Source organism: Syngnathus floridae, chromosome 4 (genome assembly GCF_059516105.1).
Source record: "Syngnathus floridae isolate MCC-2025c chromosome 4, RoL_Sflo_1.0, whole genome shotgun sequence".
In the NCBI taxonomy this organism is placed as follows: Eukaryota; Metazoa; Chordata; class Actinopteri; order Syngnathiformes; family Syngnathidae; genus Syngnathus; species Syngnathus floridae.
The window spans coordinates 20,442,590-20,469,645 of NC_142416.1; the positions used below are offsets into that span (position 1 = coordinate 20,442,590).

A 27,056-nucleotide genomic window follows, 5' to 3' on the forward strand; every position below is an offset into this window, starting at 1 on the left:
TCAAGGCGTCTGACCCACAAAACTAATTATGTCCCAAGATAGAATAGAAAAATAAGCTAACTCCGTATTTTGTTGTTGTTGTTGGATGAACTTTTACTTCAAAAGTTTTTTTTGCATTAAAACATTACATATTGAACATGCATTATCATTTTCTTAAACAAAATAACATACATTTTGTCTTTAAAAAATGACAAAAACAACATACAAAATGTATATCATGTAAAACTGTAGTATGTAGAAAATATAGTGACTCACTTTGATCTTTGGTTAGCAATTTTCTAGTAATGCTACAATATTTAATACATGTACACATTTGACGCATTTGCCAGTCGCAGCATTAGGCACGCTTGCTAATTAGCCACATAGACGAGCTAAGCTTTTTTTTATTTGCATAGCAGCTTGAAGTGCAATGAACAAAAATACCAAGATTTTAGCATGGTCTGGTTTGTGGAGCACTATAACACAGTGATCTCGCTGGGCGGCAGCGTGAGCTGCTTCTGGCGCGTTGACATCATATTCTCCACCTGCATGGCGACCACTCGACACAGCTCCAGCCCCTACGCAAAAAACACCGGCGGCGTTTGGGTAAATACCTCCGCAAGACTTTTTCATCTTGTTCATACCTGCTCGAGTTGCAGCTGGATAAGCCGCTGCGTGTCCGTGTCACCCAGGACCAGGTCCACGTACGGGTAGCTGGCCCCGGCAGAGGGCCTCTGCGTGCGGCTGGATTGCACCTCGGACAGAGGGACCACTGCCATCACGTCCTGCGGTGGACAAACGGCACAACGTTGGAGATAGTACTCTCTGGATTTGATTGAAAATTCAGACCCAGAAAAAAAAGTCTCAAGAATCCACTCCAGAAAACACAAAAAAAAGGAAGTCAGCCATTTTGGTTCCCAGTGGCCACTTGATGCTCCTTTTGTCCATTTCTCTGCTTAAATAAATTTGCGAGCATGCTTTGAACATGTTCTCACATGTGTGCTTTTGTGCAGGAAGTGGAGACCGTTTTGATTGACAGCAACGATGCAGGGGGCGTAGAAGGAGGTAGAGCTGCTGCTGTGGATGTAGAAGAAGGACGAGCCGAACATGGGGAACGCGCTCACCAGTCCTGCACACACACACACACACACGTATTAGGCTCTCATTGCATATGCATAATAAGGGACATCATCAAGATTCATTCGGCTGCTCGGACAGCCGACTTCTATTAAAGCGTTCGAACAGCGCGAAATGATTTCCCCAGAGCTCCGAATCAAATATTGCGATGACAGCTGGAGTCCAACTGCTCAAGTTTGTATCAAGTTTCCTTGTGGCACTCGGCGCACTTGTGACTTTTTGTTCATTGAATTCCATTTCAAGATCTCACCCATGAACTGTGCTCGGGCCTGGTGCGGGCTGAGGGTCTGGAGCTGCTGCATGTGCTGCGTCGCCATGGCAACCCACTGCTGCGGTGGCTGCTTTTTGAAGAGCGGCGCCGCGATGTACTCCGACAGCTCGTGTCTGCGAAAGACACGTACGTCTTCTCACTCGCACAACTCCAGTTTTTTTTTTCTTAAGTCGGCACGCTTCTCTGCTCCACTGACGCTTCCGCCATGAAAAAGCGACAGATAAGAAGACACGCGAGTCGTGCGACTGATGCCGAACCTGTCAACAAGTCTGTCCTTGCATGCTTGTTGAACGCCGTCAGTGCCAAAACCGGGGGAAAACGCCAAAAGTGTTGGGACGCCTCAATATCCATGATTGATCGACAAGTCAGTTGTTACTAGGTGGATTTGAAGCACAAAATCAGATGACAGTGACTCACATGCTCGGGATGAAGACGTTGTCTTTGGCTCTGTGCTGCAAGGCGGCGAGCTTGGAAATCTGCTGGAACTGTTGATCGCTAACTTTTCCTGACGGCAGAACATTCAGGAGACCTTTGCGGTAGTCCGGAAGGATCTAGTGACACCGGCAAAGAACACGTATTTTGAGTTTTTTTGAGCAAAAATATTACGAGTGTATTGTCGTCACCCTTGCGCATGCGCTGTACCTGGTTGTAGTGCATGGTGACGTAGAGCTCGTTGTCAAATTTGAGCGGCTGCGTCCAGACCACGCGTCGGAACCAGAAGCTGTAGTTGTTGTCCACCAGCTCGGCTTGGGTGGCCGCGTCCAGGATGTACTCATGTTTGCTGAGCGGACGCACGTTCTGACCTGACCGGGCAAGTGCCATTTTTTTAATAATGGCGCATGCCGTAAGCGGTTCCGGACCAGTTGAGTTCAGAAGGCGGGAACCCGGTGAGACGGTCCAAGCCACCACATTGGGCAAGGTATGTGATTTTTTGTTTTTGTTTTTTACATTTCATCGATAACATACAAATGTCAGCTAACAACAGGAAACACATTTAGCAGTTTGTCTAGTTATCGGGTCACAGCGCCCTCTACTGGTGGTGTGGCCAATCGCGCCCAATTCTGCAGCTGACGGCTGCTGTACAAAAAGGCCTTTTTTTTTGTTTGTTAACACCGGACTCGGTTCAAATGAGCTTTCACCGTTCTGAAGCAAACTTTGCGGCAGTTGTTCAAACGCACCTCCGTCGGTGACCAAAAAGATGGCGTACTCCTGGATGGCCTCCAACCTGAGCAGGCCCATCTCGTAGCACAGCTCCTCCATCACCTCCAGGGAAACGGAACACGTTTTGATCTTCACGTGGCGTTCCAGGCCTCCCGGAAAGAGGAACAGCTGACGCTTGGAGCTTCTGCCAGCCTGAGGGCGTCCAAACCAACGTCAGAGCGCCAGCGGACCAAATGTGCCGACGACCTTTTACCATCATGGCTTTCAGCTCCATGTTGTTGGGTGGGACGCTGCGGCCGCCGTATTGGAACGTTTTCTCCAGGTTCTGTTGGCACGCCTTGGCCATCCCTGAAACGTACAAAAGTATTGGGACAGCTCATTGCTTTGACTGCTTGTTCTGACTCTCACGGGGTCGTCGTTGCGATACCCTGATACTGCACCCCGGCGCCCAGGGAGGCCTGCGTCAGGTATTTGAGCAGGAAGGGCTTGAGGACGGCCGAGCAGCGAGTGAACGCCGTCAGGATGTAGAGCAACCTCCACCCTCGCTGGCAGCTCTCACTACAAACACACGGCCAAATGTGGTTTTTGACTCGTGCATGTTGATGGTGTGGCGTGCAACGGAAAACTCACGCTTTGGAGCTGCTGTTAGCTGTGATTTGTTTGAGCACTTGACAGTAGGCCTCGTCCCTCATCAGGGTGAACTCTCCTACCAACTGAACACACACACACACCTGGAAGTCATAAGGTGTACCTATTGTAGTGTCCGGTGATGGCGCACATACCTTAAGGAAGGTGCTGACCACTTCCTGCTCCGTCAGCCCCTTTAACGGCGCGTCCCCCATGAAGCGCATCACCGCTACACAATGGACACAAGTTGATCTTCCTCAAAATTGCACTAAGGCTGTATTTTTTATTTTTTGTGTAAGATGTAATTAGATGACGCACAGAGGAAAAGGTCCGCCGCCACTCGGTTCATGGCCGGATCGGTGAGCTCGATGAGGGACTCGCTCAGGGGAATCTGGAGACAACACGCAAGAGGCATCGGCAAAAAAAAAAAAAGACAGTAAACAAATGTTATTAATGAAGAACCTTGGAGAACTTGATCATTTCCTCAGGCACCCTGGAGACTCGGCTCTTGTTCCTATTCTTCAAGGAGTCCCTGAAAGCAGGATCAAAACGCATTTTTTTCTTTCTTATTTAGTTTATTGAACAAGATGAGTTTGTAGCTGTTCGTTTGGAATCTATCACAAGAGACATTGAGAAGTAATTACCCGCTCCCAGGGACGGCCTGTCTGAAATACTTCCTGGCAAACTCCAGCATGTCGTATTGACTGTCCTGCAGCGTCGTCTCGTCCACGTCTCCGTCCAAGCCATCCAGAGAAAGCCTCTGAGCAAAACAAAGATGGTCGACATGGTGGCCAATTGATTCAGTGACAATGTGTCTCTCATTTGTGAAAAGTTTTGGAAATTTGTGCTTAAAAATGAACGGAAAACGGATCAAATTCTGCACGAATGTGTCAAATCCAAAGGTCAAGCCCAAAAGCGTCATTTGTGTGGCGTGTCCTCGCACCTCGATGGTCTGATCTATCTCGTGTGCGGCCGCGGCGGACGCCACGGCGACGGCCACGGCCGACGACCCGGCGAACCGCTCCGCCCCTCCTCGGGGTTCTGCCTTGCGGTCCAATGGAAGGGACAGGAAGTCGGGAGGCGCCACGGGGTGGACGCACTCGGACGGAAAGGCGCCGGAACGACCAAACACGGCGCCGAACTTCCAACCTGGCAAACGTGGAGTGAAAGAGGTTCGTGAACGGAAAGGCAAAATTGAGAAGTTGATCATCATCATCGCTCACCAAAGTCCTGCGTGTCCTTCTTGAGCTCCTCCAAGAAGACCACCTTCTTCCTCACCACGCAGCCATAACTGTAACCTACACACACGCAGCCAGCCATGAAGCGCACACGCACGCTGGGCTCGTCCGCCGCCGACCCACCTTTTTCCAGGCCGTCCAGAACCTGCAGCCGGACCACGTCGCCCTTGTGCAAGTTGAGCAGGTGTCGCCGCTCGGCCACAAAGTTGCGCTCGGCGATGACGTACTGGGAGTCCTTCTTGATCTGGCCGATGAAGTCGTCCACCAGCCGCTTCACCTGCGGCGCCTTGGCCGAGAACAAGATCAGCTTCTCCTTGCTCAAGTTGAACTCCAGCATGTTCTTCGAGGGGATGCTCACAAACAGGACGTCGGCAAAACTGAGACAGGGGGACGGTTTGGAGTCACCAGACCGGTGGAGAACCTCGGCATTGACGCATATGGACGTCTCTATGCGTCAATGGCAGTGAATGAGGAAAAAAGTTTTTTGTATAAGCGTGGCCATTTGCTGCGGCATCCGTACGTGTACGCTCGCAGGACTCGGAAGTAGTCTGGAGCCGCGGCGCTGCTCTTCACCGTCTTCAGCAGCTTGATGCCGCCTTGCCACACCGACAGCACCTGCACGCCCGTTCCCACGCTTCCCTGCACGCAGAAAAAGCGGCCCGCCCGCCGCCGCTCTACATACTGTACGCCTATTTATCAAAGTTTTTTTTCTTTTCCCCAGGCACCCTCACCGATGCCGGGAAGAGTCGTGAGAAGTAGATTTCCCAGGTGTCCGTGGCGGCCGCGACGATGCGTTTCTTCACGTGTTCCTCCACCGGATCCGTGTTGGGTTGCACCCCGTGTTCATCTGTGAGTATCACGAGTGTGTTTAAAATGTGTGTAAAAGTGGCGTGGGAAGAAGAGAGAGACTACCAAAGAGAGCTTTCATCCGCTGCCTTTCATCGCGGCCGATGCGGACGCACGCCTCTGACAGGGTGTCGTTGACGATCTGCGGAAGAGCGCGCAAATTAAGCACGCCGCTTTTCATCTGCCGCGTCGGCGACAAAGCGGTGACGACAAGCCGCGGGAAAAGAAAGAACGCAAAAAGAAAACCAGCCGAAAGGAGCGCATCAAAGGATATTTGGAGATGCTTTGATGAGCTTAGTGGCAAATCGCAATCACAATGGCCGCGAGTCAAACGAGTCAATGTCTTGAGTGTCTTTGAGCGTTGCATTTTAAAAGTGTCTTTGAGAGTCAGGACGGTCCTTTGAACGTGACTGAGGGTCTACTCGGGTCTTTACGCGTCAGGTCATTTAGGCGACGTGTCTTTGAGTGCCATGTCACAACATCAAAGGAGTGAATGTCTTGGGTGTCTTTGAGTGTCACCTTTTCAAAGTGTCCGAGTATCACGACGGACCTTTGAACATGACTGGGCATCTACTCGGGTCTTTGAGTGTCAGGTCATTTAGGCGGCGTGTCTTTGAGTGCCATGTCACAAGGGTTGCTTCGGCCTGACTGAGAGTCTACTCGGCTCTTTGAGTGTTGGTTAATTTAGGCAACATTGTCTTGGAGTGCCATGTTGCCCATCACCTGTTTGAAAATGAGGTCCAGCACCAGCGGATTGTCGAAGCTGTCCTTGGGATAGAAGACCTGCCGAGAAGAGAAGAGATTCACTCAACGTACCGTGTCGTCACACAGTCCAAACAAATGAAGGCTTAGGCACCTCTTTCCTCAGGTAGAGTTTCCATGGAACGTTGGTGTAGGTGTAGTGTTCCTGATTGGCGTTCCGGTGCAGTTTGGTCTGGATGCTCTCCGATTCCACCGGAAGCTCTCGAGAAACTGCGGTAGGTCCAAATTCACGTGAGTCATGTGACCGGGAGTGTTTGCGTGAGGCGTGGTCAAGGGTGTGAGGACCTGACGGTGGGACCGGCACCGGACGACAAGGCGCTCTGCTCTTTGTGTTGTCGGTGGGCTGGGAGGTGGTCTTCGGAACGGCAGATGCAGAGGGGGGCGGGGCCACAGGCCGCTTGAGCTAAAAGTACAGCAAGCGTCATTAAGTACTGCTGTCTTTGAGTGTTGATTTTTGTCTAACTGTCTTTGTGTGCGCGTCGGCACGAGCACCTGCGGATCAGGACGGTTGTCCATCTGTGGTTTTAAGATCTGCAAAGCTTCATCGCGAGGCGTTTGCTTCTTCTTAAATTTACCCTCTGGTCTCCTATATGAGAAATGTACCACAATTATACACGCGTGGCCTGACCTCACAGTGCCTTCTGTGATCATTTCATGACCATCATTAAAAAATAATAATGTTGCGACCTTTTTCCGGGGGCAGATGGCTCCATCGGGGGAGGTGGCGAGTTGTACCGCCTGATAATTTCTGGAAGAAAAACAAAATCATATTGATGAGATGTTATTCTAAAATGGATACTTAAGAATATTTAAGTTTAATAATATGAAAGTTTGACCTTGAATATCCTGACTAGGCACGATCTGATCAGAAATCTGAGCAGAGTACTTCACCACTTCGCCAGCAGGGGGGGCAAGAGACGTGGCCACGGGGGCTACTCACGCACGCGCGCACAAACAAACACGCACAAATCAAAGTTGACAAAAATAGACTTGAGAGAGGCCAACGTGTGATGATTCTTACCAAACGTTTTGGCCGGTTTGTCACGATTGATGGGAATTCCGGGAGCTTTCCTCCGAGGACCGCTGTCCCTTTTCACGTCATGAGACGCAACCTGAGGTTTCAAATGGACTCATTAGTGCAAATATTGTATTCATAATTATTACAAGCAAAAATAGAACTTTGATTACGATTCAACAAAGAAAGGTGTGCCATGTAATGAGACTCAATTGCAGTCTGAGTGTGATTGAATTTTTTTTTAACATGGCTAATTATCTTTGAGTATTTTTTTGAGTATCTTCATGCGGTAACCTGCGCGTTAGCCTGTGGCGGTGAAGCGTTCCCGCTTCTGCCATTTTGACCGTGGGCCGTCTGAGGGTCCGGCTCGGACGTGGGAGGGTACGAGCGGGACGGCGGGCCCACGTCGGCGTAGGGAGACGCTGTGAAGTTGGCGTACGGGCTGGGCGGGATGTTGGCGTACGGACTCGGCGGGATGTCGGCGGCGTACGGGCTGGGGGGGTGCTGGAGCAGGGGACTGGAGGGGGGGCTCATGATGGGCGAGGTCGGGGGGCTCGACACGGGGGCCGCAAAGGGAAGTGACATCACGCCGCCAACGGGAAGCACACGAACAGCTGCCGAACACACAAACATTTGTGTCCCTCACATGATTTTTACAATGCGTGGTGTTTATTTTTTTTTTGGTCTGACCGCCAGGTGGAGGCGGGGGGCCGCTTGAAGGGCCTTGCTCTTGCCACCCAACTCCTCCGCGGCCCTTCAACCTGCTCAATAGCAGCGCGGCCGAGTCCGCGTCCTGTCAGGGACCACAAAGATAAGTTACAGCCAGTCTCTGCTAAGGGAAGGAAAATGCATGACAAATGCCAGCAAATAAAATCAAAGAAATACAGTCTAGTAAAATGACATTGTGTTGAAACTGCTCAATTAAAACTAATCATTACAAAAATAAGTAAAGATATGACAGATAACCAGAAAGGAGAAAAAAAAGGGCCGATATCTAGATGGGTTGGTTGATGGGGAGCTGGGAAAACATCAGGTTTGTTTGAAAATGATGCTCTTCGCTTTGACGTGAAAGAATGAGCCCAGCGAGCCAGGGTAAAAATGAAAATGTCTTGAGCACCGTTTGTCAGATATGCTTTCAAATCCGTCAGCTGTGAAGGGGGCGGGGCGGGGCGGGCGCTTGAACGCTCGGTCGGGGTGAGAGCGCTGAGCGGAGGCCAAATCCTACCGCTGGATTGCGGTGAATAAAACATGCTGGCTTATACTTGAGGGAAAGCTTTGGAAAAGGCCGGGGCAATAAATAATAAAGCAGACTAAAACGCAAGTGCTGTATGTGGAGTTGAGATGTTGAGACACCACACTGGCCCCGCACGTCAACTCGGTGGATGACGCTAACGTTTCTCGCGTACGCTACAAAATTAGTCACTGACGCTAACCAACAAACAATTACGAACTGAATTAACCGCCCACACACAGCCAACAAACCCAGTTAAACAAAAGACTTGGTCATTGACCAATGACGAAGCGAGCGCTAATGACTATCATGCTATAAAACAAAACTAACTAAACAAGCTAACTAGTTTCTACGTCATCATGGTTACCCCCAAACAGACATTAAGTCATTTGTACGCAATTCCAATAGCTAATAAAATAATCTGCCCAAAGGAGTTTGGATGTAATCAAGCTAACGTAACGGAAGAACCAATGGAGCGCCGTATTGCTTTCCATCTTCAATCAAAGTATTCGTGCGTCACAAATGAGTCAAGTAGCGTGCGTGGGTGCGTGCGTGCGTGCGTGAGGCAAGTGTCAGTTCCCGCCCGGTAAGCTGATCCGCTGCCACCGTCGCCCGGCCAGCTTCGTGAAATCACCGCGACCATCTGGTGCCCGCGCCGCTTGCGCTAACCGGGTAACGTAATCTCGCTCTGTCCGACACATCTGATACGCGTCCATTCCTGTCGGCTGCTTCCGATAGCGAGCGAAAGACGGAAGCTGCGGTGAAGTTCCGCATTTTTTGGGCACGAATGGAACTTACTGCGCTCCCGTCGGACAGCACCGGGTCAAACAGGCTATCCAGGAAGTGATCCATTCCTGGATGAGGCTCCAGGTCTAAGGAGGACATACCAGCTTGGGTCACACAACAGTTGTGAATGTGTGTGTGTGTGTGTGCCTACCCTGGCCATCGTGGCCAATGATGGCCGACGGTATGAATCCGTCATTGCTGTCAAAGCCGCCACCCAGCAGACTTCTACAAAATCAAGTCAGACAATGTCAGGAAGACTTTTTCCCCCATTTCAAAATACTTGGCTCACTAAGCGTCCGTCTGTCCGTCTCTTACATGCTAGCATTGGCCCGCACGCGTCCCGGTTCCTGAGCGGAGATGATAAAGTAGCTGCTGTGCTTGGGGAAGCGGGCAGGCAACTCCAGGTCGGACATCAGGTCCAGGACGTAGTCTGAGCCCTCCAGCTCCACCCGTTGCGCCGGCTCCTTGAGCAGCACGGACCAGCCCTGACGGCCTTCCGTCACGCCCCTGAAAACGCTCGCCCGGCTCAATGTTTCAGAACGCTGACCATGTTGTTGTTTTTTTTTCTTCTTCTTCTGACCTGTGTTGCAAGATGTCTTTGGCCATGTTCTCGCCTGTGGTCCAAGAGTGCACCGGACACAGGACGGACACGCCTGGAGGAACGCACACGTTGAGCCGAGGAACAAAACTCATTTGGATGCTGCGGCGTTGCGGCCCCGTACCATCCAAGCAGTGCACGTGGAGGAGGGTGTGCGCCCTCTTGCGGTTGGCCGTCCACTCCAGCAGACACGGCGGGTAGGTGCGCGGGTAGCCGTCCACGCCATCGCCATCGCCGTCGCCGCCGCTGCGTCGCCGCCGCATGGCCTGCAGCAGAGCGTGCTGACACACCGAGTCGTAGCCCTCCGGCCCGTAGTCCGACACAAACCTGAGACCCCAGAACGTGGCTCAACACGTGGCATGGGCGCATGGGTTAGTCCCACTTACTTGAGCAGGTGCTTGGCCAGCCTGGGAGAAGGCGGGAAAGCGGACAGACACGAGGACATGAGGAGCCAACCGCGCTCGCAATTCAGCGCGTTGGGATTCCTCCAAACCTGCAAGTGGGTCGACAAAAGGCACGGCGTGACTTCCGAGGCGATGATGCCCCCCATCCCCCCCGAACCGTTGCGTTGGCGCTCCGTCAGGACCTGATTGGCCACTTGAGCAAAGATCTCGTCCCGGAGCTCGGCGTTGGCGAGCCCTCTCTGGATGATGTAATTCCCAAAGAGGTTCTCCTGAGCTCCGTTCAGCTCCGGGTCGCCCATGAAACGTAGAATCTGACACATGATGTACAAACAGCTGAGTCTTGAATGCTTTGTTAGCTAGTAAAGGAGGTGCGAGCCAGAAAGTTAGCACGGTCAAACTAGTTGAGAGTTGCTTCTTGGGATTTGTTTGCTAGTTTGTGTGTGTGTGTGTTGAATGGGGTGCAGTACCAGAAGAAAGATATTGAGGGCTCCTTGCTTCAAGTTCTGATCCAGTCGGGTCAGGGAGTTGTCCAAAGGGGCCGTCAGCATCCCAAAGGATGGCTCCTAAAAAGCCGCGCGCGACCTTTAAACACAGCTTTGTGCGTGCGCGTGCGCATGTGCGTGTGTTCACCCTAAATATGGCGCGGACGTAATGAGTCATGAGGTAGTTGTTGATGTCCAGGGGCAAGGTCAGCTGAGGTTCAACCTGAACTTTGGGAGCCTGGACCAACGCCAGGCAGTCTGAGTGCAGCTCGGTGCCACCTGCAAACACGCACACACACACACACACACACGCTCTCACACACGTGTTTATTTATAGGCCCGTCCCGTGCGCACCTGAAGCCGCCTGAAGCAGCGCCGCCAACTCAACGGGGATGGGCAGCACCGTCACGTTTACCACTTCTCGGTTGAGGCGGTCCTACACACACACACACGCAGACACATTTTTGTCTCAGCATGTGACCGTCGTCATCTTCCTCGCTCACCTCCTCAGCCTTCCTCGCTGGCTCCACCACCGTCTGATGAAACGACAACATAATCAAAATGTCAAATTCATGAGCTCATTCATCATCATTACAATTAGTTTTTTCATGGCTGTTTTATTTTCGCCTGGCACCATTTTGCAGGTTCTAAAACGGGACAAATTCAGTCATGGCAATTTTTTGAACTAAACTTAAAACTGCACACTTGAGTTCCATGTAGGTTTGTAATTTATTTTTGTATTCAATTACATGATTAAGTTTTGAAATCTTTTTTAAAAACAATCTAAATGGAAGCAGAGTTTTGCTCAGTAAAAAAATCTAAATATTTAGATTTTTTTTCAATGAAATAATTCATGAAATTATTATAATACTGTCCACGACACGTACCCTCAAGTAGCGCTGCCGATTGACGACGAGTCGCATCGTGGCGCGAAACTTGACGAGACATTTCCTCCTGCGACTAAACTTCTTTCTGTGGCGAAAACCAATCAACTGTCAGATGTTGCATTCTTGCAGAAAGCCGCGCGACGGCTCGCTCGCCTGACGACGTAGCCTTTGCATCGGGCCTGCAGCAGCGTCATGCAGCGGCGGAACTCCACAAAGTTCTTGCGGATGAAGTACATGCGCACGTATCTCTGCAGCGTGAGGGCGGCGATGTTGCGCACGCGCTCGCGCTTGCCCTCCAGCAGCCGGTGCAGATCCTCCTTCAGGAAGATCTGCGCGTGCACACGCAAGCATTTTAGCGGCTCCCTCCACGTGCGTGCGGGCGAGCGGGCGGGCGGGCAGACCTTGGTGACTCCCAGCTGGTAGGAGCCGACCTTGACGGGGCCCAGTTTTCTCAGCATGATGACGCAGTTTTCTCCGTCGGGCGTAGGCGCGTCTTTCAAGCAGAGCAGCGCTTTGTACCTGCACAAACTCTTCATTCTCAAGCTTCTAAAAACATTCAAAGGCTTCATTGTAGCTTAACAATCGAAAGGATTGTAAGCCAAACGGAAAATCCACAAATTGATCTCCAAAGTGGAAGTCATTCAAGCTCTTGTCCGGTGAGACAAATGTGGACATCATGTCAGCCATGAAGCTGATCCCATGTCACGTCAACGTGATCTCCATGTGGCTTCTCACCTGCTCAGGAAGCTGTGAAAAGTCCATCTGACGGGATAGCCCTCCTTGCGGATGCGGATGGTGTCCATGATTCCTGAGTCGCGCAGCTGCGCGCTCACCAGATCCAAGTCAAACGTTGCCGCTTCCTAAACGGCCGCAAAAAGCTCGCACGTCAGCTCTTCCGCTCCGGAAAGGTAGCGCGGCCGGCGGGGCCCGTCGTTAGCTACCTTACGCTGGTTTGGTTTGATGCAACGCACAAAATACGGGCGACACCTTGGAAGAAAAATAAAATCGGTGAATGGACACAAGGGAGCTGCAACTTTTACCCACGTTGTCTTCTACCTCTCCATCTTCTCCAGGAGCTCCTGCAAGCTGCTCTGGAACTTGGCGCCGACCGTGCCGGGCTGGAAGCGGCGAGCGGCGCTGCCGCGCCGAGCGTTGGAGCGATTCTGCGACGTTTCCTCGGAATGCTTCAGGAAGAGCTCGGACACCATCTGGAGGCACGCGCACGCAAAACACAGGTGAGCACTGAGCTGGCCCACCCACCCACACGCAGATGACGGAAAAGTAGTCCAAGTCTGACTCCGTTTTTGCTGCGGATGAAAAGGTCCAGGACATCTTGGCGCACCGTGTCAAAGTTCTTGTCCAGAAACTTGGTCACCTAAGACCCAAAACGAGAGACAACTTTTTAATGAGTCATAACTACTTGACATTCATTTGTCAGAACTTTGGATGTCTTCCCGCTTTTACCTGGTAGGTGACTTTGCCAGCGTAGTGCTTGAGGGTGAACTCGGGCAGCGGCATCTTGGGCTTGGCGTACAGGGGGTTGTTGCCATGGTGATAGTGGCACTTCTGCAGGAAGGTGTGGTCTGTGGCCTGATGGATGGATGGATGGATGGATGGATGGGAGACCAGGTGAGCGGCGGCCATCTTGGTGGCCATCTTGGTGGCCATCTTGGCTGCCATCTTGGCCGCCATCTCGGCCGCCATTGGCGCTCAAAGCTCACCTGAGGGAAGCCGCACTGGTCGTCAAGTACGCGAAGTATCCCGTGAGGCTTTGCCGCGATCAGGTCCAGGCAGGCTCGGTCTTGGCCGAAGGGCTGGTGCCGCCACTCGATCTGCTCACGCATGTACTCCTCCTACGGGCCAGATCTCAGATCTCTTGGTTTTTTTTCTTGTGTGATTTGCGAACGGGCTTGGTATAAAAAAAACAACAACAAGGTTTTTCCCTGACCTGCTCCTGCTGGATGGTGACTTTGTTAAAGAAGAACTGCAAAGTTTCGTTGGCGTAGTTGATGCACAGCTGCTCAAAACTGTTCACCTGGAGATCCTGCAGAAGTTTTATTGAAACGGTGCGACCTTCATTGTCAGTGGCAGTTATAACTGATACACGGTAAAAGAAAAAAACGTGACCTCGAATCCATAAATGTCCAGGATGGAGATGGAGAGCGCTTCGTTGCGAGGGTACACCCGTCCGTTGATACGCTCCGTCAGCCAGTTGAAGAGCAGCGCGTAGAGGATCTTGGCAACGGCGTCTCTACGAGACACGAACACGCGCAACAGGGTTGCTATGGAAACAAGGGAACCTGGTTGCTATGGCAACAAGAGGGCATCTGAAAAGATAAGCCCCCCCCCCCACCTCCAAACCTCTCCGAACACCCCCGAACGCTCGTCTTTACATCCTTTGTCCTTACTTGCCCCCTTTCAAGGACGGCAAGAAAATCTCAGCAAGGTTTCCCACAGCAATAATCGAGTTTGATGCCGAGCAGTTCGATTCCATTTTCCTTATTCAAGTTTGAATTGTCATCATTTTTAATCAAATATATAGCAAGTATGATTCAGAGAGTTTGTAACATGTCAGAAAATAGGCAAAAAATCCTCGTTTTCCAAAGTGCAAGCAAAAGTTGGATTTGGATTCAGCACAAAAAATCGTTTGGCTTTCAGGACGACAGGAATCGAAATTTACTGCGGAGGAGCTGAAATTGGCAGCATTTGGACAAATTTCATTTTAAAAAAAGATCTAAATGATGATCAAAAATAATTGTTGATTAGTTGTCGATTATTCAATTAATTGTTACACCTCTAATATGTAGAGGGCCAAGGTGTAGTTTGAGGCCACACTTCTGGCAGCTAAAAAAAAAATCTTTTTGCTGCTTTCTTGTGACCACTAAATGGTGAAATATGAAATCATAAAAAAAAAGGCTAAATCCATAAAATGGACTTGAACTGACCTGGCATCCACGGCGCTTTCCACTGTGAGCGGTGTGGATATTTTTTCCCTCGCTGTGTCCTGCAAAGGCAACACAAGGCTTTTCGTGAAGCTTGCGTGTCATTGGCGTGTCGTTGGCATGTGGCGCTCACCATAACTTTGAAGGTGACGCACTTCTGCAGGCCTTCAGGCGACACCTGCAGCAGCTCGGCGACCACTCGGATCTCCTGAGTGCTCACCACCGCCGCCGCCGGCTCTTGACCGCCTCCGGCCTACAGGGGGCATCACCAAAGAGTGTCGTTAGCGACGGTGGCGCAACGTAAGGAGCGCGGGCCACATACGGCACATTGTCTTCTTGAATTCGGCCCATGGAGCATTTCCACGATTAAGAGTGCTGTCGTTTATTTTTTTCTCAGAATTGATTGATCAAAATGGGATGATTCATTTTGATTGATTATTTATTCATTTTTAATCATCTCATCCAGTAGTTAGTTTAAACATTGTTTTCTAAAAAAAATCATTAAATGACCAATTCTATATTTTTAGTTATTCAAAAAAACAATTGACTAATTATGACCCAATTCATGATTTAAACACATCAATATTTTAGTATTTAAAATGTGAAATATTTTAAACCAACATTCTTATAATATTAAATAATTTAAAAGATATATATATATAAAATAAAATTTAAAAAATGTATATTGCCGTCAACCTGCTGCGACTGGAAGTAGACGTTGCCGAGGTGGAGGATGGAGGAGAGGAGGCGGTAGATGTCCTTTTGCTCCTCAGCACTGAAGCGCAGGATGTCCATGGAGCTTAGCAGGCGGCGGAAGTCCTCCCCGTCGTCCTTGCCTGCGATTTTGCAGTCGCCTCCCTGCGCTCGTGGGCACACGCGGGCGGGCCTTAAAAAGCGCCGCTCCAAAAGCCCAGCGCTCACTCGACTGGCGCACTGGCATTCATCAATTACATCAAACAGAGTGAAAGGTCGCCCAAGCCACATTTACATTTGCGCCCGTTCATTCGTCAACGTCCAGAGGACAAATGTCACCTTGGAAGCCAGATGACAAGTCATTTGTGAACCCCGAAATTGATTGGCCCCACGCTCCGTGCACGTACCTGGTTGAGATAATAGTAGGTCTCGGCGTCTTGCAGATACAACGAGCGTTTCTCGTGCGAAGGAAGCCCTGCCAGCATCTCGTAGAAGATGTGGTAGTTTCGCTCCGATTTGGCCTCAACGCAAGAAAAAAAACTAAAATTAAATTGGAATACATGGATGGATGGATGGATGGATGGATGGATGGATGGATGGATGGATGGATGCCATTGATGGACATGTTTGAGGGGCATCAGGATTAAAGCCACACAGCATCATGTTTGACACCTCACACTGACTGACTCATGAATCTCCTCTTTCTCCCACTCTGACTCACTTGTAAGAAGACGCCGTGTGTGTGTGTGTGTGTATGTGTGTGTGTGTGTCCAGTTTACCTGAAAGACAATGCGAGACTTCTCCAACAGGTACTGAGATGTTATGGCACCGCTGATTAGGCCCCTGATTAATTAAGTTAGAGTGGACACACACACAGAGTTGAGAGTTAAGTAACAAGCGGTGCATGTGTAATGTGTTTGCGTCGTCTTTGGCTAAGTGTGTTAATGCCACACGTCAGAGTGTTCGATTCTCTGCGTGTGTGGTATCGTTATCGCGGTGGGCGCTACGCTACTGCTTACATAAGAACCACACCAAGGAGGTAAAAAAAAAAAACACATTTCGTTAGTGACAGCGTCATTTTTAACGGTTACAAAAAAGAATGAGAACAGGCTTGCTATTTTTTTTTCTCATTTATCCAAATTGTGCGACTACAATTATTTTCTCATAGAAGTGTCAAGAAAGAGAGTTTACATACTATTATTTCAAATATGCTAAAAAGCAGCTAAATGCTAACCTAGCAAAGGAACGCTTGAATGAGCTGAAATGCTTTGAATAGCTTAAGAAATGTGGTCCAAATTTGACAATTTCTGCATAAATTGTGGAAAGATTTTTGAAGTTGTCACAGTTTCGCAAAACATTTGCCGATGTCGAGAAATATGCGAGGATTTTGCCATGGTTTGCTCAGCACTCACTCCTCCATGCAGAGCTGGGTGAATTTGCCAAAGCGGGACGAGTTGTCGTTGCGCACCGTTTTGGCGTTGCCAAAGGACTCCAAAAGGGGCGTGGCTTCCAAAATCTAAGAATAGGTAAATACACACATGACCACGACAACCACCCCCAGCAGGCTCGACGACACTGCGGTCAAATAGCTTACCTGGATCTGACGCCACACAGTCAAGACGAAGGAAATCGACCATAGCGTTAGCTGACATTTTGGTTCCGTTGACAATTCATGAAAAAAAATAAAATGGCGGGCGTACCTGTTGCGCCACGTTGCGCTTATGATGTATGGCTGTCAAGTAACGCAGGATCAGTTTGGTGGCTTCCGTCTTCCCAGAGCCGCTTTCTCCACTGCAAACAAATCATGCACAATTGGGAGAATTTGCATCACGTTAAAAAACAGAAAAACAATACAAACTCAGTACCTGATCACGATACACTGGTCGTCTTTGGCATCCATCATGTTGGTGTAGGCGAGATTAGCGATGGCAAAAATATGACTGCAACACAGGCACACATTTTACTATCATGCGCTAGTTCAATGAACGCTCGACGATACCTCTAAGCTAGCAAAATGGACTCTTAAGTGTAGCATTAGCTAGTGAACTTCAATAACCCAAACCAGCAGTTTGGACTTTTTCCAAATATAATACATCAAATAACAGGATGGACTGAAGTAGCCACTAAGCTAACAAGATGGCTTCTTAGTACGTTAGCCATCATGGAGGTAAATTCGCCGTTGAACAAAATGAGAGTCTTACGGAGGGTTGTCGCTCAGGCCGTGGCCTTCGTATTGCAGTACCATGTCTGTGCCGTAAATGTTGAGCAACTTGTAGGGGTTGATGGAGACCAGGATGCTGCCGATGTACGTCTTTTGAAAGAAAATATGCAAGTGTCTTTGTACTACGTTCACATAGGGAGCAAACTTACATAAATGAGCTCCTGGTCGTAGCGTTTCTTCAGGTTCATCAGGACGGTGGTCTCATTCAGTTCGCTGAAATTAAACGGGTAGGATCTCGACAATGTCTTGGGTCAACACTCAGATATTTGACTTGTGAGGCTTACGGCATCTGCGTCAAGTCCTCCATGCCCTCAGCCCAGCGCATAACCCTGTGGCCGGTTGTCGGCATGCTTAAGATAGAGTAGATCTAAAAAAAAAACAATAACAATGGTGTGTAACTAGGCTGAAGGATCTGGTCATCATGGTCCAAATTTGAGATGATTCTCTGTGAACTACCTTGTCATACCAGCTCTGCCCAGGATCCCTCTCTCGGACAGGAGTCCAGTCTGGATCCTGAAGCTGTTCGTTCTCGACGTTGGCCGTGAGTAAATAGCTGTCCAACACACCGGTCTCTCTATACATGGACCACTTGGCCAGATGCTGGACGGTGCCGTGAGGTAAAACTCTTTCAGCAGCCCACACGTCCTCCCCTGTTTCACCGCCGCCTCTGGCATTCCGGGCCCAGTGGCCTGAGTGGGGCCCGTAGGGTGGGACTGCAGCGTAACGATTATCCGTGCCGTATAGCGCCGGTGGGGGCCTGTACGAAGCGTAGCGAAGCTGCTGGTTTTGAATGGCATTGGCCAGGTTGGGATTGTGGAACCGTCTTGTCAGGATGGAGCCATCCGGCAACCTATGGGACAAATGTGGCTCAAGTTGAATTTTTCCTTACCTGATCTCTTGTGGTTTCCTCCCTCACCTGTAACGGATGCCACGCAGTTCGTCGTTCTTCAAGGCGGAAGAGAGGTTTGGACTGTCGGGTTTCGGTGCTCCAGTGAACACTGAGTTTTGAGGGAGATGAAAGAGATCGGAAGAACGAAGGGCCATGTTCTTCCTCAGAGCAGCGGTGAGGTTTGGCTGCTGACCAGGGATGACCAGGGAACCATCAGGGAGTTGATAGGAAGCATTCCGGAGGTTTTGATTGGCAAGAGCCTAATGGGCGGTAAAAGCAGGAAACCGTTTGCAATCTGTATACACCATTTGCAAAATCATCAATGCAAACAGAGTTAGGATGATGTACTTTTGACAGGTCGGGAGTGAGCGGCTTGCGCGGGTCGATGATGATGGTTCCGTCAGGCAGGGTGTACGATACACCCTTGAGGTGAGGGTTTTGAAGGGCAGCGGTCAGGTTCGGGCTCTTTGGTTTTCTTGGGTCAACAATCATGGTTCCATCGGGGAGGGTTAAGGTTGCCCCCTTCAAAGCTGGGTTATTAAGAGCCTGATAAGTTCAAATAAGGTCAAGTTTTACAATTCTGAGAGACCAACTACTTTATCATGTCACTACATTTGCAATCGGCAGTTGACAACAAACCTTTAACAAGTCTGGCGGGATGGGTTTATTGGGGTCTCGAACTCCCTCTGGGAGGTTAAAGGAAGCATTCTTGAGGGTAGGGTTCTGAAGGGCGTTGGCGAGACTCGGAGAGACGGGCTTCCGCGGGTCGATGATGATGGTCCCGTCGGGCAGTGTGTAAGATGCCGATTTCAGGTAAGGGTTCTGAAGTGCTGCCGCGAGGTTGGGGGATTTTGGTTTTTTCGGGTCAATGACGATAGTACCGTCAGGCAGTGAGTAGGAAGCTTCACGTAAGGCGGGGTTCTTTAGGGCCTTGGCGAGGTTTGGTGAAACAGGTGCCTGTATGCCAAGACACAGATTGTCAAAGGCAGAAACAATGTGTATTCAAGTCATTCATTCTAGTCACAAATCATACGTTACTTGGTTTTTAGGGTCTATAATTGTGCCATCGGGGAGAGTGTATGAAGCTGTCCTGAGATCCTGGTTCTGAAGCGCCCTGGCAAGGTTCGGGGACATGGGTTTCAGGGGAATTCGCGGGTCCTGCATAGGGCAAAATTGACAGTGACACTACTTGATGAAAAGCACTTGCTTATACAGGCTGTCTAGAAAAAATCCTGAAAGGCCACAAGAGACATGATCAATTATGTTTGGAAGATGCTGTTTTGAACAGTTTGAACATTTTCAAATGCGCAGGAAAAAGTAGACAAGACTAGGGAGAGAAGACCATTAAATCATTTTAGACCGTTATTTTAAGTAACTAACAAATTAGACAAGACTCTTTGTCAATAAACACACGCCTACTGTAAATAAAAATGTTATACAGTATAAGTATGTAGCCTATATATTTTTGGGACAGCCTGTTTATGAACAGAAGTTGCTTTGATACCCACCCTGATAACTGATCCATCAGGCAAAATGTACGAAGCTCCCCGGATTTGCTGGTTTTGCAAGGCTTGACCGAGCTGCGGTGAGGAACGTGGTTCCGCATAGGGTGACAAAAAGGTTCCGTCTGCCAGCCTGTACGACGCCCCCGTTAACTGGGGATTGTGTATGGCACTTGCCAGCATTGGTGAAGAAGGTGGTGGAGGTTTGTAGGGGGATCTGAGTTGCAAAGGAGTCTGATAGCTTACTTGGCGGAGGTTTGGGTTTTGCTGCAGCGCGCTGTGAAGCTTGGGGCTGACGGGAGCATAAGGGTTATAGCGTTGCATCATCGGGGATCTTAAAGACGTAACGCTCTGGAAGTCGCCACGGTTCTGTAAAGCGTCATACAGCAGCGGTGCCGGGCCAGGCTCGGATATGTAATCGTACCCGGTAACATACGTCTGTCCGTATGGCGAGTGGAGATGCGGTGTGGGATAGGAAGCCACACCACTGAGTGCTTGACCGTATCTCATAGCTCCAGAAAGCAGTGGAGACGAATGCCCAGACGGGGCTGCGTAGGGCGACTGTGGCCTTTGAAGGGGAGAAGCATAGGAAGCATCTCTGAGAGCCTGGTTTTGCAGCGCTCTGGAAACCAATGGGGAGGAAGGGGCCATAGGCTGTTCATAGGGAGATAACGGTCTTGGTAGAGGTGAAGCATAGGATGCCTCTCTCAGTGCCTGGTTTTGTAGCGCTGTAGAAACTATAGGGGAGGAAGGGGCCATGGGCTGCTCATAAGGAGATAGTGGCCTTTGGAGAGGAGAGGCATAAGATGCGTCTCTTAGTACCTGGTTTTGCAGGGCTCTGGACACCATTGGGGACGAGGGGGCAATAGGTTGCTCGTAAGGAGATCGTGGCCTCTGCAAAGGAGAAATGTAGGACGCGTCTCTCAACGCTTGATTCTGCAGCGCTCCGGACAAAAGCGGAGAAGATGGGATCGCTGGTGACCTGCGGGGAGCCAATGGGGAAAGGTAGGAGGCATCTTGAAGTGCCTGGTTTTGCATTGCAGCAGAGAGCAAAGGGGATGAAAGAGGATTTGGTTCAGCGTATTGGGCTGACATTCTGTCCATGTCGGCTTGGGGGCCAAAAGGGGAAGAGAAAGAAGCCTGGCGAATGGCTTGATTTTGATAGGCACGAGATAGCATTGGCGAAGCAGGGGTAGCGACTGGATCGGTGAAAGGATCCACGTAGGTTGAGGTGTACAGGTCCGGTGGCTGGACGCCGTGGGCAGGCAAGAGGGGACTGGACATGCGAGAGTGTCGAGGAGAGCCACGTGGGGATGCGCGATGCGAAATGTGCTTCGGTGAGGGTGAAGGTATCCTCCTCGAGGAGTTTTGGGCAACAAGTGGACGCCCCCGGGCTACAGGACGCGGAGCAAAACGCCCAGACTCCCGCCTCACAAGGGGCGCACGGTGTATCATGTGAGGTGACTGAAAAGGAGAAGACTGATGAGAAGAGTCTATAGTGAGTACAGATGATCTATTGCTTCTTATAGAGCCGGCATGGAATGGACGCACATTCTGGGTGGGTGGGGGTACTGGACGCCCTCTAAGACCCATAGGTGAAGGTCTGACAGTTCCCAAGGGAACATTTCCACCCATCTTGCGTCTGGTTAGTGGTGTGGGATCCCTCAGTAGCCGAGTCGAGCGACGGGAGAGAGTCGGGGATGCCGATCGAGGCACTTCGTGGGATAAACCTCTAGGGGATTGAGTAGGAGATTGTCTTCTGCTAAGTTGAGGAGAGAGGACGGGAGATATAGGATCTGGAGATGATTGTCCTGTCAACCTCCTCCCTCCAAACGGACTACCGGCAGGAGCAGGTGATGCGGGTGGACTTCGAATCCTCATTGATGCACGTGGGGAAGCGGGAGGAGAGTGCTGTATCATTGAGGTCCTCGGTGACGGTGGAGGACTTCGCTGAATGAAGGAAGCGCGAGGGGAAAAAGACGGTGAGGGTACCCGAGCCTGAGGTTGCATTCTGGGATGAGCCAGGGAGGAGGCCACGGGAGAGGGCGGATGCGAGATCCGTTGTGAAATGACAGAGGGGGGTCTTTGGGCATTTATACTATTCCTCATGGCTGGATGTGGGGAGGGGATTTGTCTTGGTGGCAAGATCGGTGAGGGTACCATAGGATTGGGGTGATGTGGTACCTGAGGTGGAGGGATCACAACCGAGCGTCGGGATGGACTGGGAGACTGTGGCATGCGGCGGGCAGGAAGTGGGGACATACTTGCTTGCTTGATAATCATGGCAGTTGGCGTGGGAACTGATGGAAGGCCATAACCCTGCTGGGGTACCATCTGGGGATGGGGTGATGCCATCTGTTGCAACATCATCTGTTCTTCCGGTGACATCATTGAATGGGAACTCATCATTTGTGACGACATTATGGGCTGCTGCGACATCAGCTGCTCATCTGATGACATCATTGATTGGGGAATCATCATTTGTGAGGACATCGCTGATTGCTGTGACATGGCTATTTGCTCCTCTGGTGTCATCACTGATTGGGAAATAATCATCGGATGCGACATCCCTTGTTGCGGCAACATCCCTTGCTGTGGGGTTAACATGTGTTGTGGGGACATGACTTGGTGTGGTAGAAATTGGGGTACCATACTTTGCTCCGCTAACATTTGCTGCTGCGGTGACATCGCTGGCATTAGCCGCTGAGAGGACATAATCATTTGTTCTTGCGGGGACATCATTTGCTGCTGTAACATCATGTCAGTTAAATGTCCCGGTGCGAGAGGTATCTGGTCTTCGTACTGGATATCGGACATATCTTCAAATTCTGGATCAGGCGGAAGATTAGGTGGAGGTGGAAGCGGTACCTCGAGCCGTTCTTTTCCAAAAAGGCGCACTTGAGGTCTGGGAACTCTGAATGTCTCGCCCCCCTGAAGCACTCCAGTTTCAACCCCATACTGATCCAGCTCATCGACGTACTGGTCTCCATACTGACCCTGTATGTCCATTATTTGCCCCCCAGAGACCTGTTGGCCCCCTTGTGGAAAACCAACCATCTGCTGAGGGTTGAAGTCTTGGTAGGGCACACCCACAACATCATGATAGTTTGGTAGAACTTCCCCGTGCATTCCCAAAGCTGCCGCATGGACGTTATTGTAATATGCTTGCCTGCTGTCATAATAATCAGCTGATCCATTTTCATCGTAATATACCTGAGCCTGATGAAGTCCATACACTGGATCTTCACCCATTGGCGCATAGTAGTCTAAACCAACTTCGTTGTACATGGGCATCGCTTGTTGTTGCTGGTAGCCATATAACGCTGCTTCCTGGTTGCTGTAGTATCCTTGGGCAACCAGATGGGGGTCATAGTAGACCCCTGTGTCCTCATCATAAATACCTTGCGCATAATATTCCGCACCGGGGTCGTAGATGCCCTCATCTTCGTAGTACCCCAAGTCCTGGTAGTCTGCCCCTGCTTCGTACGGATCTTGGTCCCCAAACGCTATCTCGTCACCGTAACCATCATAGCCATAATCCGGATGTCCGTGACCATTTTGGTCGTATTCGTGGGGGTCTTCCCACTGCTCGTAGCCGTGGTTGTGGTAGCCGCGGAGATGTCGTCGTCGGCCGTGGCCGCGGTGTCCCTCCAAGTAATGCTCCTCCTCCGCTTGCCTTCGCATCTTGTTGAACACAAAACGGTCGTTTAGCCATCTGGCTGCCGCGGCAACCCGACCTAGCACCGTACTCCGACCCTTCAATCCTCCGGTGGAGCCAGCCTTCTTCTTGCCAAACAAGCCCTTGAAGAAGCCGCTCTTCTGGGACGAGTTGCCACCTCCACCCAGGCGCAGCAGCATGTAGGTGGGCTTCTTTCCATCGTCTGCTGCCTTCTCCTTGGCCTCCTTCTTTCTCTTCTTGCTGGCTTTGAACCTCATCATGAAGCGAGAGGTGTTTTTCAACATTGACTTGCGGCGCTTCTTCTTGGCCAGTCGGTTGCGTCTCTTGCCCAGGCCGAGGAACAAGCGCGAGGTGCTCTTGAGCTTCTTCCGGCTGTTTCGCCGCCGCTTGAAGCCTGAAAACTTCATGAACATCCGGGACATGTTCTTGAGACCTTTTTTCGGGATTTCCCGAACGGGAACGGGAGCGGCCTCCTCGCTCTTCTTGCCTTTCTTCTTTGGATCGGCATCGGACCTCCCATCTTTATGGCGGTGGTGGTGGTGGTGGCCGTCCTTGGATATCTTTTTGGGTTCCTCTTCCTCATCCTCCTCATCGTCTTCATCCTCCTCGTCTTCTTCTGAGTCTTGGCCACCTCTCCTTCGCCTTCCTGTTGGCGCAGCCCTACGTCCTCCACGCCCCCGGCCCCGCCTGTCATCCTCCTCCTCTTCTTCACTCAACTCCTCATCATCCTCTTCCTCTTCATCATCCAGGAGCTCTTCCTCCTCCTCCTCCTCCTCTTCCTCCTCCTCTTCTGATTCCACTTTCTTTCCCTTCCCTTTGTCTTTCCCTCCTTTCTTCTCCTCCTTTCCTTTCTTGTCCTTCCCTTTCTTGTCATCCTTGCCTCCTTTTTTGTCACTCTTCCCTCCCTTCTTGTCCTCTTTCATTGCTTTCTTGTCCTCCTTGGCGGCCTTCTTGTCCTCCTTTCCTCCTTTCTTGACATCTTTCCCTTTCTTTTCTTCCTCTTTGTTTTTCTCCGGCTCGGCCTTGCCGCCCTTCTTTTTGTCGTCCTTCTTGGGGTCTTTCTTGCCAGGCATTTTTGCAAGCAGTTAGCTAGCGGCGCTCCACCATGGCAGGCCTCCAAATTCTGGAAGACATTTTAACGCAGACACGGGGTTGACTTTTAAGCGTGAAGAATAGAAGCTGATATGTTCAGAAGAGTGAAACCAAATGCTCCGGAGTCTGACCTTTAAGAGAGTTTGGATACGCCTTGGTGGATTTGTGCTGCGCCAGGGCCCGTCCGCCTTGCTAGAGCTCCAAACTGTCGGAATGCGGTCCCCATCAATCCTGCTGAAGAACACGCAGATATGGAGACATTCCAGAGGTATTCTGACAACCTTCAAAAAAACGCATTTCGAAAGAAACCACCGAGACGTGACCTTCAGTTTTTTCGGCTTTCGAGAAAAAGCTCCTGGGTGGTCGAGAATGAATTGATTGAAAATAATTTGCGCACAATTTTTTGCATAATCAAGTAGATGATGGATGATTTGTTTTTCAAATTTCCCAGGACCTGCTACTATGTTTTGGAGTATATGAACTACATTTTATCGAGGTCTCCCAAGGCCTGTCAGTACCACTGGATAAACTCTGATATCAGGGCAAGAGGACAAACACCTCCCATAAATCTCAATCTGGCAACCCAGACACACACACTCACACACACACACACACTGATAGCAGGTTGTAGTCACCTCTCCACTCAACGTGGTGGCCGGGAGCTTGGCGCTATTCCAACGTTTTTTTCGTCTGGAGGCAGCTCGGTAGAAAAACAAAATATACAAAGCAAAAGTGGATGTTAGGATGTTCTCTTCTTCTAGCCTAGTCCATCTTCCGTCCCTGTGACTGTTCTCGGCATGCCTCCGATCGGGGTTTCTTGCGGCGGCCGGCGCAAGGAGTCTTCATTTGTCATCCGGCTCTACAGGTGAAACCCGAGCGAGCGGCGGAGGGGGCGGGCCATAAATAATACAGAAGGTTGACAGAGACGACACGACAGGCAGAGAGGAAGGATGAGACTTGCTCAAGATAAACCGCAAAGCCTGTTTTCTTCAGGTGACATCACCGCAACGTGCTCTCTTCCACGCTTTTGACAAAAGACCCCAAGAATCAAGAATTACACCACACCTTCTGTTAATTGCCACTTTAGCCCGGGTTGTGTTTTTGCTCGTGCCAAAATAAATAGAATAAAATAAAAAATGTGTACAAATCAAGATAAATAAATAATAAAAAAAAAAGATAAATAAATAAGATTAATTAATAACACGAATATATAAATAAATAAATAACTGGTGGCCTATTCATTTTTAAGGATAATATTTATTTGAAGTGTTTTGGGATTGTAGTTTGGAGTTTGAGGATGTATTATTCAGGGCGGCACGATGGCTGATGTCTCACAGTGCAGAGGTTGTGGGTTCAAATTTGGCTCCAGCTTTCCTGCGTGGAGTTTGTATGTTCTCCCCATGGCTGCGTCCATCCATCCATCCAGTTTCCTTTAAACGGGAGTCAACGGCTGCATGCTGCCCGCCTTCCCACTCGCTCGTAGAGCAGGAGAAACATCCCCGCATGACATCTTCCCGCCGGGTATCGGTATCAGGGCCTACGACTCAGTCCGACACGCGGGCTCCCGAGAGGATCGGTGTCAGGGCTGTGATTATGAGTGCCATCAACCAAATTATTCCTCAGGGGATCCGATTGCCAGATCTGTCCAGCCTGGTGTTGGGTTGCCGGATAGTGATCTTTTGCTCCCCGAAGCGTAAGCCTATCTGATCATTACCAAGCAGCAAAGAGCACGCACGCACACACGCAGGCAGGCAGGCAGGCAGGCAGGCGTGTGAGTTTGTGTCTTTTCCGTTTTACGATTCGGATCTCTAATGGCACGCGTCGCCTTTGGACGGGTGTGAAAAGGTCCAATCAGACGGGAAGCAAAGCCAGACTCAGGGGGGTGGTCTTCCAATGCGGAGGAGGGATGCATGGCAGAGAAGCTCACTGATGAGGGTTTATCAAAGGCACGCACACACACACACACACACACAAGCTGCTGCTATCTAGCGGTCCGACATTACACCTACAAGCAGTTGATGTTTGGGTGGTTGAAACAAGGGCCGGACTCGATGATCATATCTGTTTTTGAATGAGGGCAAGGAATTTTTCTTTTCAAGGGTTACAAAGTAGGTTTTCAAGTCATTTATTTTTTGTGTTGCGCTGAATCATACTAGTGTGATTTCAAAAGAGTCGACAAGAGTGCTGAGTGAGCTCACCCCCCCCCCCCCCCCCCACTAGCCATGATGTTCACTTGGCAGAGGCTGAGGTGCACTGTGTTTGTCTACATGTTCTACTGTATAACATGATTCCCTCTGCACTTCGTAAAATGTGCCCCCGTAGGATTAATGTCGACGTTTGATGCTTGCGTATCGATACAATTCGCTACTTTTTAGCTAATTTGCTACTTTTCCACTTTGACAAACACAAAAGTCAACAAACGAAGTTTCCTTTCATGTCTTAAATTACGTTCATTAAGTTCATTAAAAAGGTCAACAAATTGTTTCTATGGTGACAGGAATCATGAAAATTAGGAGAGAAGCTTTGGGAAAACCCCGTCGGCGTCACTGGAGTTCCCTCGTCACGTGACAACCGCCAACCATCAGGGGCGTCACCAAAGAATCCGGAAGTGAGC

General features: G+C 50.1%; 2 protein-coding genes across 7 annotated transcripts in view; one reads left to right on the forward strand and one right to left on the reverse strand.

The window, feature by feature from the left end:
• Positions 1 to 365: 365 nt before the first annotated feature.
• On the reverse strand, positions 366 to 22,228 carry myo15ab (myosin XVAb). The gene is made up of 68 exons (XM_088374529.1): positions 19,678 to 22,228; positions 19,208 to 19,327; positions 18,809 to 19,126; positions 18,518 to 18,715; positions 18,197 to 18,429; positions 17,737 to 18,130; positions 17,565 to 17,647; positions 17,430 to 17,493; positions 17,261 to 17,370; positions 16,925 to 16,999; positions 16,760 to 16,850; positions 16,654 to 16,659; positions 16,472 to 16,575; positions 15,839 to 15,902; positions 15,467 to 15,580; positions 15,063 to 15,224; positions 14,500 to 14,619; positions 14,370 to 14,428; positions 13,552 to 13,675; positions 13,373 to 13,468; positions 13,146 to 13,277; positions 12,889 to 13,014; positions 12,722 to 12,799; positions 12,481 to 12,632; positions 12,366 to 12,411; positions 12,160 to 12,284; positions 11,826 to 11,943; positions 11,578 to 11,753; positions 11,425 to 11,509; positions 10,892 to 10,973; positions 10,686 to 10,816; positions 10,523 to 10,618; positions 10,238 to 10,366; positions 10,038 to 10,144; positions 9,776 to 9,978; positions 9,634 to 9,706; positions 9,369 to 9,560; positions 9,205 to 9,278; positions 9,066 to 9,139; positions 7,727 to 7,829; positions 7,331 to 7,650; positions 7,043 to 7,133; positions 6,858 to 6,953; positions 6,709 to 6,769; positions 6,514 to 6,607; positions 6,307 to 6,424; positions 6,116 to 6,231; positions 5,983 to 6,042; positions 5,326 to 5,401; positions 5,145 to 5,260; positions 4,934 to 5,052; positions 4,537 to 4,790; positions 4,399 to 4,473; positions 4,119 to 4,324; positions 3,820 to 3,935; positions 3,638 to 3,707; positions 3,494 to 3,566; positions 3,331 to 3,404; positions 3,179 to 3,261; positions 2,976 to 3,106; positions 2,802 to 2,896; positions 2,566 to 2,740; positions 2,030 to 2,190; positions 1,805 to 1,938; positions 1,367 to 1,500; positions 975 to 1,108; positions 624 to 764; positions 366 to 557 (listed from the first exon to the last, which is right to left on the reverse strand). Exons 1-68 carry the CDS (start codon positions 22,225 to 22,227, stop codon positions 456 to 458), a joined length of 10,812 nt encoding a protein of 3,603 aa, XP_088230655.1. The 5' UTR covers position 22,228; the 3' UTR covers positions 366 to 455.
• Positions 1,960 to 27,056, forward strand: part of grin2ab (glutamate receptor, ionotropic, N-methyl D-aspartate 2A, b) — a 76,407-nt gene continuing 51,310 nt past the window's right edge. For 2 of the 6 annotated variants that reach the window (XM_088374522.1, XM_088374520.1), the window contains exons 1-5: positions 1,960 to 2,306; positions 5,135 to 5,262; positions 9,646 to 9,848; positions 12,498 to 12,659; positions 26,940 to 27,050. The gene's annotated coding sequence lies outside the window, so the exon portion shown is untranslated. The remainder of the gene's footprint in view (positions 2,307 to 5,134; positions 5,263 to 9,645; positions 9,849 to 12,497; positions 12,660 to 26,939; positions 27,051 to 27,056) is intronic. The other 4 variants (XM_088374521.1, XM_088374515.1, XM_088374516.1 and 1 more) reach the window with 3 other exon arrangements.